Source organism: Saitoella complicata (assembly GCF_001661265.1).
Source record: "Saitoella complicata NRRL Y-17804 unplaced genomic scaffold SAICOscaffold_8, whole genome shotgun sequence".
Taxonomy (NCBI): domain Eukaryota; kingdom Fungi; phylum Ascomycota; class Saitoellomycetes; order Saitoellales; family Saitoellaceae; genus Saitoella; species Saitoella complicata.
This window is the reverse complement of record NW_017566999.1, coordinates 89,600-103,362: the sequence shown is the minus strand read 5'-3', so window position 1 is coordinate 103,362 and position 13,763 is coordinate 89,600. Positions and strand designations below refer to the sequence as shown.

General features: G+C 51.2%; 10 protein-coding genes across 10 annotated transcripts; 5 read left to right on the top strand and 5 right to left on the bottom strand.

Moving 5' to 3' along the window:
• Nucleotides 1-50: 50 nt before the first annotated feature.
• On the top strand, nt 51-2,494 carry SAICODRAFT_6620 (uncharacterized protein; the record flags this gene model as incomplete). The annotated part of the gene is made up of 2 exons (XM_019170201.1): nt 51-1,011; nt 1,059-2,494. The coding sequence occupies 2 exons, from the start codon at nt 51-53 to the stop codon at nt 2,492-2,494; spliced, it is 2,397 nt and encodes a 798-aa protein (XP_019024945.1).
• Nucleotides 2,495-2,649: 155 nt separating this feature from the next.
• Nucleotides 2,650-3,464, top strand: SAICODRAFT_70534 (uncharacterized protein). The gene has a single exon (XM_019170583.1). It carries the CDS (start codon nt 2,751-2,753, stop codon nt 3,204-3,206), a length of 456 nt encoding a protein of 151 aa, XP_019024944.1. The 5' UTR covers nt 2,650-2,750; the 3' UTR covers nt 3,207-3,464.
• Nucleotides 3,456-4,511, bottom strand: SAICODRAFT_78723 (Bin3-domain-containing protein). The gene is made up of 2 exons (XM_019171129.1): nt 3,908-4,511; nt 3,456-3,859 (listed from the first exon to the last, which is right to left on the bottom strand). Exons 1-2 carry the CDS (start codon nt 4,486-4,488, stop codon nt 3,517-3,519), a joined length of 924 nt encoding a protein of 307 aa, XP_019024943.1. The 5' UTR covers nt 4,489-4,511; the 3' UTR covers nt 3,456-3,516.
• Nucleotides 4,512-4,586: 75 nt separating this feature from the next.
• Nucleotides 4,587-5,372, top strand: SAICODRAFT_90960 (3-hydroxyanthranilate 3,4-dioxygenase). The gene is made up of 2 exons (XM_019171726.1): nt 4,587-4,814; nt 4,860-5,372. Exons 1-2 carry the CDS (start codon nt 4,630-4,632, stop codon nt 5,197-5,199), a joined length of 525 nt encoding a protein of 174 aa, XP_019024942.1. The 5' UTR covers nt 4,587-4,629; the 3' UTR covers nt 5,200-5,372.
• On the bottom strand, nt 5,269-7,523 carry SAICODRAFT_217984 (dnaK-type molecular chaperone BiP). The gene is made up of 4 exons (XM_019166473.1): nt 7,327-7,523; nt 7,079-7,274; nt 6,485-7,025; nt 5,269-6,409 (listed from the first exon to the last, which is right to left on the bottom strand). The coding sequence occupies exons 1-4, from the start codon at nt 7,427-7,429 to the stop codon at nt 5,339-5,341; spliced, it is 1,911 nt and encodes a 636-aa protein (XP_019024941.1). The 5' UTR covers nt 7,430-7,523; the 3' UTR covers nt 5,269-5,338.
• Nucleotides 7,524-8,003: 480 nt separating this feature from the next.
• Nucleotides 8,004-8,963, bottom strand: SAICODRAFT_217953 (uncharacterized protein). Its single transcript, XM_019166471.1, has 2 exons — nt 8,378-8,963; nt 8,004-8,319 (listed from the first exon to the last, which is right to left on the bottom strand). Exons 1-2 carry the CDS (start codon nt 8,890-8,892, stop codon nt 8,088-8,090), a joined length of 747 nt encoding a protein of 248 aa, XP_019024940.1. The 5' UTR covers nt 8,893-8,963; the 3' UTR covers nt 8,004-8,087.
• Nucleotides 8,964-9,055: 92 nt separating this feature from the next.
• On the bottom strand, nt 9,056-10,601 carry SAICODRAFT_18399 (ArfGap-domain-containing protein; the record flags this gene model as incomplete). The annotated part of the gene is made up of 2 exons (XM_019165948.1): nt 10,249-10,601; nt 9,056-10,193 (listed from the first exon to the last, which is right to left on the bottom strand). Exons 1-2 carry the CDS (start codon nt 10,581-10,583, stop codon nt 9,056-9,058), a joined length of 1,473 nt encoding a protein of 490 aa, XP_019024939.1. The 5' UTR covers nt 10,584-10,601.
• Nucleotides 10,602-10,887: 286 nt separating this feature from the next.
• On the top strand, nt 10,888-11,364 carry SAICODRAFT_6614 (cytochrome b5; the record flags this gene model as incomplete). Its single annotated transcript, XM_019170198.1, has 3 exons — nt 10,888-11,038; nt 11,088-11,182; nt 11,230-11,364. 3 exons carry the CDS (start codon nt 10,888-10,890, stop codon nt 11,362-11,364), a joined length of 381 nt encoding a protein of 126 aa, XP_019024938.1.
• A 333-nt stretch (nt 11,365-11,697) lies between these two features.
• SAICODRAFT_24606 (uncharacterized protein) lies at nt 11,698-12,560 on the bottom strand (the record flags this gene model as incomplete). The annotated part of the gene is made up of 4 exons (XM_019166790.1): nt 11,698-11,703; nt 11,743-12,199; nt 12,326-12,336; nt 12,393-12,560. 4 exons carry the CDS (start codon nt 12,558-12,560, stop codon nt 11,698-11,700), a joined length of 642 nt encoding a protein of 213 aa, XP_019024937.1.
• A 131-nt stretch (nt 12,561-12,691) lies between these two features.
• Nucleotides 12,692-13,628, top strand: SAICODRAFT_90945 (U2 small nuclear ribonucleo protein A). Its single transcript, XM_019171725.1, has 4 exons — nt 12,692-12,818; nt 12,874-12,914; nt 12,968-13,510; nt 13,568-13,628. Exons 1-4 carry the CDS (start codon nt 12,740-12,742, stop codon nt 13,616-13,618), a joined length of 714 nt encoding a protein of 237 aa, XP_019024936.1. The 5' UTR covers nt 12,692-12,739; the 3' UTR covers nt 13,619-13,628.
• The last annotated feature ends 135 nt before the right edge of the window (nt 13,629-13,763 follow it).

Sequence of the window (13,763 nt, the reverse complement as noted above, 5' to 3'; positions counted from 1 at the left end):
AAAACAGCATTCATCCCCGGCCCACTCGAAGGATACCAGTATACCCAGTAATGGCCCCGAAGCCTGATATCGACATCCTCGATATTCGCTCTCCTACCTCTCTCGCTCCCTCCTCCCTCCGCGCTTCCATTCTCGACGGCCTCAATGCTCCAGGAGGCCAAAAGACACTTCCTACCTTGATATTATATGACGAGCGAGGTCTTCAATTGTTCGAAGATATTACTTATCTTGACGAGTACTACTTGACCGCGTCAGAGATCGACGTTCTGAAGCGTGAAGCTGGAAGAATCGCCGCCAGGATCAAGGAGGGGTCAGTGATTGTGGAACTTGGCAGCGGCTGCCTCCGCAAAACTCAATTGATCCTCACTGCCCTCGAGGCAGCCAAGAAAAAGTGCACATACTACGCCCTTGACCTGTCGCGCTCCGAACTTGAACGTTCACTTACTCCGCTCCCCTCCTTCACCTATGTTACTGCACGTGGCCTCCATGGTACGTATGACGACGGCCGCGCATGGCTTTCCAAACTGTCAAAGGATACGCCAAAAACGGTCCTCTGGTTGGGATCTAGTGCTGGTAACATGGATCGCGAGGAGTCAGCACAGTTCTTAAGGACGTTCGTTGAGGAGGCTCTCAACGTTGGAGACCAACTCCTGATCGGTATTGACAGACGTAACAACCCGGAAACCGTCTGGCGCGCCTACAACGATAGTAGGGGTGTCACTCGTGAGTTTGAACTGAACGGACTTCGTAATGCCAATGGTATCCTAGGATCCGAAGTCTTCAACCTCGATCAATGGGATTATGTTGGTGAGTATGATGAGGAGGCTGGAGCACACTTGGCATATTTCGTACCGAATACCAATGTGCACGTCGAGGGGATAGTCGTGAAGGAGGGCGAGAAGGTACGAGTCGAGAAAAGTGTCAAGTTCAATGTACGTGAAGCGGAGGAGCTTTTCGACACGGCCGGCATAGCACGAACCGAGTCGTATGGCTGTTCACGCGATTTATACGGTATGCATAATCTCCTATACTTCCGTGATCCCGCTGACCATGCCCAGATCTCCATTTGCTCCATGTACCACCGTTCCACATTCCTCTCCTCGGTTCAAAGGAACCCGTACCTACAACGCAAGATTGGAGTGATCTCTGGTCAGCCTGGGATACCGTTACTTTGCAAATGATCCCCCAAAAAATGCTGCTTACGAAGCCTATTGATTTGCGCCACCCTTGCATCTTCTACATCGGCCATATTCCTACGTTTCTGGACATTCACTTGACGCGTGCGAAACTCGGAGGTGATGCATACATCAATGCCGCATACACGAGAATCTTTGAACGTGGTATCGATCCCGACGTTGATGATCCCACCCAATGTCACGTCCATTCTGAAGTGCCCGACAGCTGGCCAGATCTACAGGAACTGCTGGAGTTCAGAGATGAAGTACGCGCTCGAGTCAAGAATTGTTATGGTGCAAATGGCCTTGTCAGTAGTGCTTTGGATCATGTCAGAAGGAGAGCACTTTGGTTAGCCTTCGAGCATGAGGCGATGCATCTGGAGACCTTGCTCTACATGCTCCTCCAAAGTCCGCAAACAGTTCCTCCGCCCGGTGTCCCGGTCCCTGACTGGAAGCTCCTGGCGTCTGCGAGTCAAAGGCCCACAGCCACAAAGGAGGAGGACAAGTGGATGATGGTAGAATCACGCAAAACCAACGTGGGCCTGAATGATCCCGAAGGCGCTGAAAACGGCGGCACGGATGGAAGGTTGATGGGCTGGGACAATGAGAAGCCGCAGAGGGAGTGGACTGTTAATGGATTCATCGCTAGCAAGCGCCCTATCACAAATGGGGAGTATGCTACGTTTTTGCAGGAAAGCGGTTCTACCAAGATCCCCGAAAGCTGGTCGCGGGTTGATGGGGTCTACAAGGTCAAGACGGTATTCGGTCTCGTGGCCATGGAACATGCGCATGACTGGCCAGTCATCGGATCCTACGACGAGATAGCATCCTACGCAACGTATGCAGGCGGACGATTGCCGCGTGAAGAGGAGCTGAGAGCATTGTACGATGTTATTGCCGACAGCTCGGCTACCCCCGGCACCTTGATTGCTGGGGTTAATGGCCACTTGACATCTAACGGAGTCCATACTACACCACCGGCCGTCCCAAACTTCATTGATCTGTCGGGCGCCAATGTAGGCTTCAAGCACTGGCACCCGACACCAGCCCACGCCACCCAGCTCGTAGGCTCGGGCGGCGTGGGAGCGTGGGAGTGGACCTCCACACCCATGGCTCCACATGAGGGTTTTGTTCCCTCTAAGGTGTATTCTGGTTATACTGCAGACTTCTTCGATGGAAAACATAATGTCGTGCTTGGAGGAAGTTGGGCCACGCATGGGCGTCTTGCGGGAAGGAGGACCTTCAGGAACTGGTATCAACGTAACTACGGATTTGCCTGGGTTACTGGTCGTGTTATCAAAGATATCGATATGAATTAAGAGTAGGTAGCTGCGGAGAAGTTTTTGATAATTTTATCCTTTATATTTATACTCGGGATCATGATGTCAGCGGGATACTGTATCGTTCACGTACGTGGGACACGCGCGCTCATCCCGCAATAATTAATGAACTGCTTAAGTCCTTCGGCGGTCGGCGAGATGAAGCGTCCCGGTTGAGGTCAACGGGCTAGATAGACTCTGTTGCCGTCGCGATCTCCTTCTTTCACCAACACTACTGTACTTCTCAGGAAATACCATGACGACGACGACGACGACGACATATTACGCGCCTTTGATTGCTCCGTCTGAGGCATCGCGATACGCAAATCCGCTCCGAACTATGCTCGTCGTCGTACCAGAGCAGGCCGACCCCGATGAACCTACCAAGCTCGTGCAAGCTGCTATCAAGGCTTACGGCGGACGGGCGATTGGCCTGATGCATCTTGACGTGCCGAAGATTATAAGGACCGACATGGACCTCGTGAAAGTCATCTCAGGCTTGCCTCAGAAAGCAAACTACAACAGTACAGAAACAAATTGGACGGTAGTATTTCGTCACAGCAGAAACGAGAAATGGACATGGTTCATCACAAAATGGATGAGGGCGGGTGGGTGCGTTATGGAAGACGATGTTCGTGAAATTTACGACGACAGGCGAGATTCTGGTATTTCTCTGGACCTAGTGGTCGAGTTGGGCAGGGTTACGCGATAAAGAGAACATGCACTTCACGACAAACCTATCTGGTCAAGTCTTGTCTAAGCAGCGTGCTGCGCTGTCTACGTGAAAGGCAATATGCAATTCACGATGCTAGGAGGGTGAAAGTCCCCTCGAGATTGCGGTACGTTAATGTCTAATGGGTTCGGATGGAATGGAGTTATGGCACGCGACAAATGGTATTTTGGAATTCACACGGCGAGATTTCGTCAATTAACTACAATGTAATATTTCCAACAAATATATGCTCGGCACGCAATTTGTTAGGCGCATGATCCATTACTCCCAAAGCTAAACGAGCCACGATTCATGACTTCTTCACCGCGGTCACATCCAAAGGTTTGCGGTAAACTCTAATCTCTCTCGCGTCAAAGCCTTTGCCTTCTTCATTGCCTCCAGCAATGAAGACTTCCTCCCATCCATTGTTCAATAACCACCCACCAAAGCCGTTTTCTGGCCTCATTTCTAGCTTATCGAGATTCGATGCCAGAGCTCTGCATTTCTTCTTGACAGCGGTTACATAACTTGGCCATGGTTGCGGCTCAACGATGAAATGACCGCCCGGTCGCAGAGCTCGCAAGCATTTGTCAAAGAATGATTTGAGGCCGGCATCGAATGAGTTAAGGTGTATCCATTTTGTCAGACTTAGGCTTTGAGTGTGTCAGCATCTTTGTCAACTCATCGGGTATTGCGCTTACGCTAGTACGACATCATATATGCCTTCTTCATCGTCGCCGAGGGGAGTTTGTAGCCAATCTTGAGCTACGAAGTCTGTGTTTTCCGGGAAGGTGCTTAGTCTTGGGCGTATCGAAACTTTGTCGCCGGCATCCAATAGCGGTCGTAATCCATGCTTGTCGAGAGAGCTTAGAGGGAAAAAGCGCACTTGTGTATCGCGTCCAGTTTTCTGACGTGAGTATAGCTTCCTTTTGTATTCCTTTGCTTTCCGTATCAGAAAGGGATCGATGTCGACACCTTTGACATGCCTCGCACCCAGGTGCTGCGATATTGCACACGTCACGCGGCCTTCATTACATCCAACATCGAGCACGTTCTTGTTCAGAAAGAGACTATCCAGTCCACCGTCTCCAAACATCTCTAGAAGCCTAAGGCGCGAGTCGACGGGATCGCCATCTGCGGTAGAAGCCTGCGTCTGTCTGACAGAGTAGTAGTTGTGATAGTTGCCATATTGGAGAGGTGCCGTTGCAGCAGCAAAAGCCTGCTCCTCTTCCCTGATTGTATGAGTGACTTTCAGTCTCTTGGATGGGTGACCGTCGACCATTGCTACTGTCGGCACCTTTGTTTATTGTGTCTACGTTACATGGAGCTGCAGCCGAATCGAGAAGGTTCAGACCAGGCGACGCCGCGTGTTCACCGTTACCGACATCTCGAGACGTACTTTACGTATTTCACCACCAACAGCATGTCTCTGGCCTCACCGCTCAATCTTCCCAAATGGCTCGAGGAAAATAGCCATCTTCTGAAACCCCCCATCAACAACTACTGTGCTCAGAGAGGCGGTTTCACAGTTATGATTGTAGGCGGCCCCAATGCCAGGACCGACTATCACATAAACGAGACCCCCGAGTGGTTTTACCAGTACAAGGGGTATGCCGTCCAAAATAATGAAAGCTACTAGCTGACCAGGGACAGAGCTATGCTCTTGAAGGTTGTTGAGGATTCACTTACAGACAACCCTAAGTTCCGCGACATCAAAATTGGCGAAGGAGAGATGTTCCTGCTGCCCCCAAATACTCCGCACAATCCTGTAAGGTTTACGGATACAGTGGGAATCGTCCTTGAGCAGGACCGTCCTGAATCTAGTCTGGACAGGTTGAGGTGGTACTGTGCTGAGTGCAAGAGTGTTGTCTTTGAGGATACGTTCCACTGTACAGATCTTGGCACTCAGATCAAGAGTGCGGTAGAGGGTTTTGCAAACGATGAAGAAAAGAGAAAGTGCCCCAAGTGTGGTGTTGTCGCACAAACCAAGTAAACCGACCGAGAATGCAAGCATGTGTACAATAGCTATCGTTGGAGCACATGATATATTTACAACTCCGAGTTATTTATGCCTTTCCAAAAATAACGTACATGTCTAACGCCACCTGAAAGATATGATTACACCATCCATTTTAAAGCTCATCATGACCGAAGTCATAATCATCGTCCATCTGCGTCGCTCCAGAACCACCACCGCTTCCGTAAAGCTTAGATACCAATGGGTGAGCAACACTGGACAACTTCTCCTTCTGCTCATCAAACTCCTCCTTGGTACCGGTGCTAGCGTTGTCCTCCAACCACTCCATAGTCTCCTTCACAGCGTCCAACAAAGCCTTCTTGTCATCGGCATCCAACTTGCCTCCGAGACCATCCTCATCGGCAACCTGGGTCTTGAGGGAGTAAGCGTAGTTCTCGAGACCGTTACGGGACTCGATCTTCTCGCGAAGCTCCTGGTCCTGAGCGGCCATCTCCTCGGCCTCCTGGACCATACGCTCAATTTCCTCTTTGGAAAGACGTCCCTTATCGTTGGTGATGGTGATAGACTCCGTCTTGCCAGCGCCCTTGTCAGCGGCGGATACGGTCAAGACACCGTTGGCATCAACCTCAAAAGTGACCTCAATTTGAGGAACACCACGAGGGGCGGGAGGAATACCAGTAAGTTCGAACTTTCCAAGAAGGTTGTTGTCCTTAGTAAGCGCACGCTCACCCTCGTAGACCTGGATGAGGACGGTAGGCTGGTTGTCAACAGCGGTGGAGAAGATCTGAGTCTTCTTGTTAGGAATCTGCTGGTTGCGACCAATCAACTTGGTCATAACACCGCCAGTGGTCTCGATACCGAGAGTAAGAGGGTTAACATCAAGAAGAAGGACGTCATCAACACCCTCCTCGCCAGAAAGAACACCACCCTGAACTGCAGCACCGTAGGCAACAGCTTCGTCAGGGTTAATACCCTTAGAAGCCTTCTTACCGTTGAAGTAGTCCTCCAAAAGGGACTGAACCTTAGGAATACGAGTAGAACCACCGACGAGAACGATGTCATCAATCTCAGACTTCTTGACACCAGCATCCTTAAGAACCTGCTCAACAGGTCTCATGGTCTTCTTGAACAAGTCCATGTTGAGCTCCTCGAACTTAGCACGAGTCAAAGTCTCGGAGAAGTCCTCACCGTCGTGAAAAGCCTCAATTTCGATGCGCACAGACATCTGGGAAGAAAGGGTACGCTTAGCCTTCTCGACCTCGCGCTTAAGTTTACCCATAGCCTTGAGGTCTTTACGAACATCGACGTCATTCTTCTTGTTGTAGATCTTGACAAAGTGGTCGATGACGCGGTTGTCGAAATCCTCTCCTCCAAGGTGAGTGTCACCAGCAGTCGCCAAAACCTCGAAAACACCATCCTCGATGGACAAAAGAGAGACATCGAACGTACCACCTCCAAGGTCGTAGACAATAATCTGGCGCTCACCACCCTTCTTGTCAAGACCGTAGGCGATAGCAGCAGCAGTAGGTTCATTAACGACACGAAGAACGTTCAAACCAGCAATAGTACCAGCATCCTTGGTAGCTTGACGCTGAGCATCATTGAAATAGGCGGGGACAGTGACGACAGCATGGGTAACCTTCTTTCCAAGGTAATCCTGGGCCACCTCCTTCATCTTACCCAGGATCATACCAGAAATCTCCTCTGGAGTGAAGATCTTCTCCTCACCTTGCGCCTTAACCTGAACAACGGGCTTGCCGGACTTGCTGATAACCTTGAAAGGGAAGTGCTTAAGGTCCTTCTGCACCTGCTTGTCATCGAACCGAAGACCAATCAAACGCCTGCGTTGAGGTCAGCGAGACCATAGAATGGCAAATGATATTTCATAACTTACTTGATATCGAAGACGGTGTTGGTGGGGTTGGCAGGAGCCTGGTTCTTAGCGGCGTCTCCGACAAGACGCTCTTCGTCAGTGAATGCGACGTACGATGGAGTGATACGGTGCCCCTGGTCATTGGCAAGAATTTCGACGCGACCAGACTTCATGACACCTACACAGGAGTAGGTAGTACCGAGATCGATACCAATGACTAGCGATATCGTCAGTAACGGCCGAGGAATGGCAGTGCGACAGTGACGTACCGGTACCGTACTCCTCCTTCTTAGAATCGGCATTGGACAGTAACGGGAATGCAATGAGCGCCGCAAGATAGACGAGCGCAGTGAAGAAGATGAACTTCTTCATTGTTGCAATTGATCGAGGGTATCGTTGTTGGTGGTTGGTTGACGGGGGCTCCACTTAGAAATACGCGCCGCCTTTGTCCCACAGTCGACGTGGCTTCCTACGTGTCCGAGACTCACGTGACGCACGGAATATTCTGAGGAACAGATATCAAAATTCATTGGATAACGCCGAATAACCAGCAAACACGACACGCATTAGGACTACTTATTCCCAATCATCATCGCTCTCATCGTCCGCCTTATCAGCTGCCTTTTCCTTCTTCTCCGGCATCTGAGGTGTCGCACTTCCTGCAGAAACTACATCGTAACTCCCAGAGCTCTCTGTTTGCTCCGTGGAGGAACGCGCAGTCTCATTCTCGGAAGGCTCAGGCAAAGCAGCCTTTGCGTCGAGGGTTTCCGTAGAAGACGCGGACGGCGCATTCTTCGGAGATGCCGGGGTAGCAGACTCGTCCTCTTCGTCCTCTTCGTCCCACGCGAACTCTTCCCCACCATCTTCCGTTTTGTCTGCCCCTGCACGCATCGTTAGCTCCTGTTATCGAACTGCCTGCAGCACAACACACCTTGAAGTAATTCCTTGCGCTTCTGCTCCTCTGCCCTAATCTTATCCGCATGCCTAATATTCGAATTAGTGGCTTGCGTAACGTAGGGCACATGAATAATTACCAGAAGTATCTGGTCCAGAAAACGGCGTACGTGACTTCCTCGGGTACGAGTCCATCCATGACAGCCCGCAGCTCTGGCCATTGGTCGAGGGTTTTTGCAATGTCTTCAGTCTTGGCCTCAACATCGAACTTCTGTCTCCATGTGGAAAATCCGTCATCAGAAGGGTCTTCCTTGAACGACGATTCTGTGGTATGCAGGATGTGCAACTGGCGACCAAGGCGGGTAACACTACATGCGTGAGGTAAGCTAACACGATCAAAGCCGCTGCACACTAGAAGAATCATACTGTATTTGCTTCTTTTTGACGTCGTCTCCCTCAGCAGCGTCAAAAATAGTATTTTCCTGAGGGCCGGGCGTACTCGATCCCTCACCCGGAGGCTGAATCATCACCGCGTCTTTCAGGAGTGTTCCCAAGCCCTTCAAGTACTGCTCAGCCTTCCCCTCTACACCCTCCAGGTCTTTCCATTTGACGTCGTTTGCCTTCTCCCAACCGCCCTTCAAGTAGCCGAAAGCATTAGTTCCCACCTTTTGCGCATCCTGTAAGGCTTTCTGCTCCTGCAAGTGCTTAAGCTCTGCTTGAGCCTTCTGTGATAAGTCGGCGGAATGCTTCAGTGCTTGCGTGCTAAGCTCCTGGGTTTGCTTGACGGCCTTTCCCCAGAAGCTGAATGCCTTGGCACCGAGGGTGGTAGCCGCCAAGTTCTTCTTCAACTCATCAAAGTCAGAGGCAAGAGACTGCTTCTGCTCGCCCTCCTGCGATTCTCGTTCCTCGGGGACATATGTGTTTGCTTCGATGAAGTCCATTGCAACTGCAAGTGCAACTGGGAGGGAGCATACACTCCAGGGTGCAACTGGTGGTGGTTACGGGTGTCGCCCCGGCCGCGGGTTCCTGGGCGAGTGCGGGAGGATTACTTTAATTCAGGAAGGGTGAACTGAGTTAACACGGTATACCTGGATTATATATTGCCTAACTCCAAGGGTTGTCTTCAAAACTGCCAAAGCTACCAAATGCGTTGCCTCCCGACGTCTTTGCGGCTGTGGCTCCCGTCGCCGCACTTGCACCTTCGAAATCTCCAAAGTCATCGTGATCTCCCGTCTTCGCCTGAGTTTGTGCTGGCAGCGCAGATGTTGACCAGTTGTTCCCTGAACTGATTCCCGCGGAGGCAGAAGTCGTAGTACTTCCCCATAAATCGCTAGTTGCAGCACTGCCCCCGAATGACTGCGCTTGGGTGACCTTCGGCCTCGAGAAGGATGAAGAAGTGAAGTTGCCAAAACTGGCCAACCCGCCAAATGCATCCTCCTGTTTGCTGTTACTGGCTTGACCCGTTGTGTTCCGCGGCGGCTGCGACTGAGCGGTCGATGATGCCCAAAGGTTTGGGGTATTCAATGAAGACAAGGTGGATGAGGCGCCTGTTGGCTGCGGCTGAGGTTGAGCGGGTGTCGATGAGAAACCAAAGCCGCCAAATGCGGATGCTAAATCACCCATAGCTCCTGAGGCTGCAGAAGGTGTAGTGGCAACAGGTGGAGACGTGTATCCCGATTGGTACCCTCCTGTTGCATACGTCTGCTGCTGCTGAGGTCGAGGAGATTTCTGGGGCACACTAGCATACAAACTTAGAATGCTGGTCTTCAAATCCGCTCTGCCACCGGTTGCAGTCTTCGAAGCAATGGAACCTGCAGCCGGGCCTGTCGTCGATGGACCCGAGCTTGATGATGAAGAGAAGAAATCGAGGCCAAGAAGGGAGTCTGCCGGTTTTGGAGGGGCAGCGGACGCTTTTGTTGCCGGTTCGTTGAGAACCGGAGGCTTTGCCCGAGTAACTGGTGCAGATGGTGCAGAAGGGGCAGCTGGTGGAAAATCATCCCCGCCAAGGAGATCGAACGTCGCAAGTGCCGGCTTTGGCGGCGTTGGTTTGTGCAGTGAAGGGGCGCGACGATGAACATTCGAGGAAGCCGGTGCTCGCGCAGTCTCAACCTTCTGCTTGATGGCGCTCGTAAGCACGTCCTCTTCCTCATCACCGTCGTCCAAGGTATCTGGGTCCGGCATGGGCCCTGGCATTACCCAACGCTTCATATCGTACTTTGTCCGGATAAAGTTGTCGATCTTACTAAATTAGGTGTCAACGAGCTACTCTTAAAGATCAATACAGTGCCGCCACGCACCTGTCTGATGGCACATGCCCGGGAGAAAGGCCATGCTCCCAGTACTTGTTTGCTCGTACATTACCCCATCTGACCATGTTGTCCAACTGCTCGTTCGTCCAAGCATCTAGGTCGACTGACTTTACCCTTGAAACATGAGTACCCATGCTTCTGTGTATGCCCGAGCATCTGATACAGATGAACACTCCTAATGACCAACTGGCCCATCGAGGGTGGTCGGCAGTTTTACAATCCGCGCAGAACTTGTTACCAGGCTCCTTTAGGAGTACCTTCAACGTGCTCAAGTTCCTTTCATTCTGAGCCCTATCAGCTGTGCGGGCTGATCTCGTCGCCATTGAAGTCGGGGATCGGATTGTTACCTACAGTTTCAGCGTACGTCGACAGACTGTGCGACCCTGATACAAGCTACAGCCCCCCCGGTGCCGTCATTGTTTACAGTCGTGAGTCAAGGGAGGAAACCACACGGCCCGAATATCAATGAATATAAGTGTTCTTTAGGTAAAGATGCCGACACTTCCATATACTCCCTTGGTGCAGGCATCTTCGCCCTATCGATAGCGTCGCGATTCTAGCATACACCCCCAACCGCACCCTGAACCGTCCAGAAAGCTTACCCACTCCTTCCATTCTTCTGTAATCATGGCCGACGTCAAGGAATACACCTACACCGAAGTTGCTGAGCACACCGACCGCTCCGACCTCTTCATGGTCATCCACGACAAGGTCTACCAGTGCGCCCAGTTCATGGACGAACACCCCGGTGGTGAGGAGGTCTTGATGGATGTTGGAGGTATGTTGTCCCGGGAAACGATATCTAATGATGTTAACAACCCGTACAGGCAAGGATGCGACTGAGGCTTTCGAGGATGTTGGTCACTCCGAGGAGGCACGGGAGTTGTTGGAGAAGATGTTTGTTGGTAACTTGAAGCGCGGTGTACGTACATTCTCACACCACCTTTTCCGTCTACTAACTCCTTACAGGCCGGTGATGCTCCTGCAAAGTCTACTGCGGCTCAGCCAAGTACCAAAGCGCAGCAGGCGGGTGGATCGAATTTGGCGGTGATCGTTGCGTTGATCGCTGTTTTGGCATTTGTCGCGTTCAAGTTCACTCAGTAATAGATCAAGAACGTGCGAGGAATATACGAAAACAGATGCTTCTTACACTACTGGTACCTTCCGTCTCTGAACACAGACATTGTCCAAATTCCCACTTAACACAACTCAATGGTACGGCCTTGGTTCCAGGAGCCGTTCATTCACATTCTCATGCTTCGTCTTACATCTCCTCCAGCGCAGCAGCGAGCTCAGGTGGCAACTGGCTACGTGTCCTGTGGCTAAACCGAAGCAGGCCTTGGTAGAATAGACACATCTTTAGAAACCCATCAGTTTTTTCCTTGGGTGAACTTCAAATTTGACTCGAAAAAGAGACACATCTGCCACGCAAGGCGATCAGGACTCCATTTCGGGTGTGATAAGTGATGAGTGTACACATACCTTCCGAGGACACTTGTCATAGATGATGTCCGTACGGTGGACGGTCTTGTACCCATTGTTCCAATCGACATAAACCATCAGCTCGCCGTCTTCGGCACGGGCGATGGTGTCGATTGTCAGATTCACCTCCTCCCAGGAATCTTTATGTGTAGGTGGCGTCCATTTTCCGCCATTTGCGATCTCGACGCTTTGAGCGTTCACATCGTTTGCAGCGGACTTCCTCCCTCTCCGCTTTGGATGCAGGACTTCCTCCTCAACATCCGAATCAACTAGATGTGCTTTGCTTTGGGCTGTACCAGTACTTTGCCGCGACCGTTTCGCACGGCTGCTAACAGGAGTAGACTCTTCAACGGCGGTCGACCGTGATCGTCCACGCTTGCGGGAGCTGGCAGAAGTGGGCGGCTTTGCCCTCCCTCCACGCACCTGCCAGTAGGCCTCCAGCATGTCGCGACAGGAACTGAAGGTCAGTTAGCACTGTGATCTCCTAAGCTACGAGTGACTGACCCACTCTAGCTCTGATTCTGGTTGCCAAGTGTTGTCTTCCGGGGCATCGTAGCCCAGCCATTTGATCTCGTATTCATACTCTCCGCTCTGCTACGCGACGCATAAGCATCGATCACACGCGTTGCGCACATCAAGTGAGTACTTACTTGCGACCATCTATGTCCAAGGATCTTCTCTACTTCATACTCATCCTCACCACCTTCTACAGCACCAGACGCGTTTTCGGCATCCTCGGCAGCCTCAACATCTGCTTCGATCGCGAATTCAGCTTCGTCAACGGCCACAGGCAAGTCCTCTTTCTCAGCAGAGCTCATTGCGATTGCGATTGCGATTGGTTGATCGGGAGTTGAGTGTAACTTTGGTTATTGGAGGATCGATACGTGCCGTACAACGCGCGACATCAGGGGACCCTTCACGTGCACGCGCGTAACGCACACAACGACCAGACATACCGTCCTCGACGAACTATTGCCAATAGAAAGAGCGGTACACAATGAAGCTCACTCCTGATCTTCTCGCAAATGCTCCGACATATATCAATCCTGTCAAGGACAGAGAGCTTAATCTGAGAGGTGTGTGCTCCGACTTCCATCACATCACTTACAGGCTCATCAACATCGTGTGAAGGCAAGAAGATCCCAGAGATTGTCAATCTTGGTGTGACAAAGGTGCGCATTTAGTACATTTGCTATCTATCAATTCTGACGTATAGCATACATAGGATCAAAACGATGCAATTGACTTTGTCGACAACGACATCCGCAGACTGGATGGCTTCCCAAGGATGCCGCACCTGTCAACACTGTTACTCGCACGGAATCGAATTTCAACTATATCGGCATCAATTCACGAATCTCTGCCAAACCTTAAGATATTGATTCTCACCTCCAACTCAATTGCAGAACTTGCGGACTTGAATGCGCTGTCAGGACTCAAGAAGTTGACGGTTCTGAGTATCATGGACAATCCTGTCAGCAGAAAAGATCATTACCGCAGCTGGATCATTTGGAAATGTCCGTCCGTGCGGATCATGGATTTCCAGAGAGTGAAAGATAAGGAGAGAGCAAAAGCGAAGGAGTTGTTCAGTACGGCATCAGGAGAACCGACACCGCTGGCGGCGTCTATTATGGGAGTGAAGTCGAGAGTGTTTGAGGTTGGAGGCAGCGACGCAGCAGGAGGAGAGAAGGCCGCTGCACCCCTGAGATTGACCGAGGAAGAGAGAAAACGCATCGAGGAGGCGATCAAGAGCGCGTCAAGCCTTGAGGTATGGTGACCACCTCTATCTCTTCGATTATTATCAACTAACAGCTCTGGTCTCCAGGAAGTGACAAGGTTAGAACGTGCCCTACGAGAAGGACGGATACCAGAGTAGCCGCAGTAGCATATCGAACAGCCATGAAGGACAATTACTCATAGCATTTCCATTACCCTACAGTAACCTTCAAATGTATAGTTGGTGATTTTATCACGTGAGTTCGAGGTTGCGCGTTCGTTCGTTCGTCGGTCCCTGGCGCGAT

Bases quoted from the DNA above. Each gene is read 5' to 3' on its own strand.
- SAICODRAFT_70534 (XM_019170583.1), top strand. From the start codon at position 2,751: ATGACGACGACGACGACGACGACATATTACGCGCCTTTGATTGCTCCG.
- SAICODRAFT_78723 (XM_019171129.1), bottom strand. From the start codon at position 4,488: ATGGTCGACGGTCACCCATCCAAGAGACTGAAAGTCACTCATACAATC. The intron at 3,860-3,907 runs GTAAGCGCAATA...ACACACTCAAAG, and splicing joins ATATATGATGTCGTACTAGC to CCTAAGTCTGACAAAATGGA.
- SAICODRAFT_90960 (XM_019171726.1), top strand. From the start codon at position 4,630: ATGTCTCTGGCCTCACCGCTCAATCTTCCCAAATGGCTCGAGGAAAAT. The intron at 4,815-4,859 runs GTATGCCGTCCA...GACCAGGGACAG, and splicing joins TGGTTTTACCAGTACAAGGG to AGCTATGCTCTTGAAGGTTG.
- SAICODRAFT_217984 (XM_019166473.1), bottom strand. From the start codon at position 7,429: ATGAAGAAGTTCATCTTCTTCACTGCGCTCGTCTATCTTGCGGCGCTC. The intron at 7,275-7,326 runs GTACGTCACTGT...CGATATCGCTAG, and splicing joins GAAGGAGGAGTACGGTACCG to TCATTGGTATCGATCTCGGT. The intron at 6,410-6,484 runs GTTCGTAAAGAC...CTTTCTTCCCAG, and splicing joins ACAAGAAGAATGACGTCGAT to ATGTCTGTGCGCATCGAAAT.
- SAICODRAFT_217953 (XM_019166471.1), bottom strand. From the start codon at position 8,892: ATGGACTTCATCGAAGCAAACACATATGTCCCCGAGGAACGAGAATCG. The intron at 8,320-8,377 runs GTATGATTCTTC...TCACGCATGTAG, and splicing joins GTCAAAAAGAAGCAAATACA to TGTTACCCGCCTTGGTCGCC.
- SAICODRAFT_90945 (XM_019171725.1), top strand. From the start codon at position 12,740: ATGAAGCTCACTCCTGATCTTCTCGCAAATGCTCCGACATATATCAAT. The intron at 12,819-12,873 runs GTGTGTGCTCCG...CATCGTGTGAAG, and splicing joins CAGAGAGCTTAATCTGAGAG to GCAAGAAGATCCCAGAGATT. The intron at 13,511-13,567 runs GTATGGTGACCA...TCTGGTCTCCAG, and splicing joins AGAGCGCGTCAAGCCTTGAG to GAAGTGACAAGGTTAGAACG.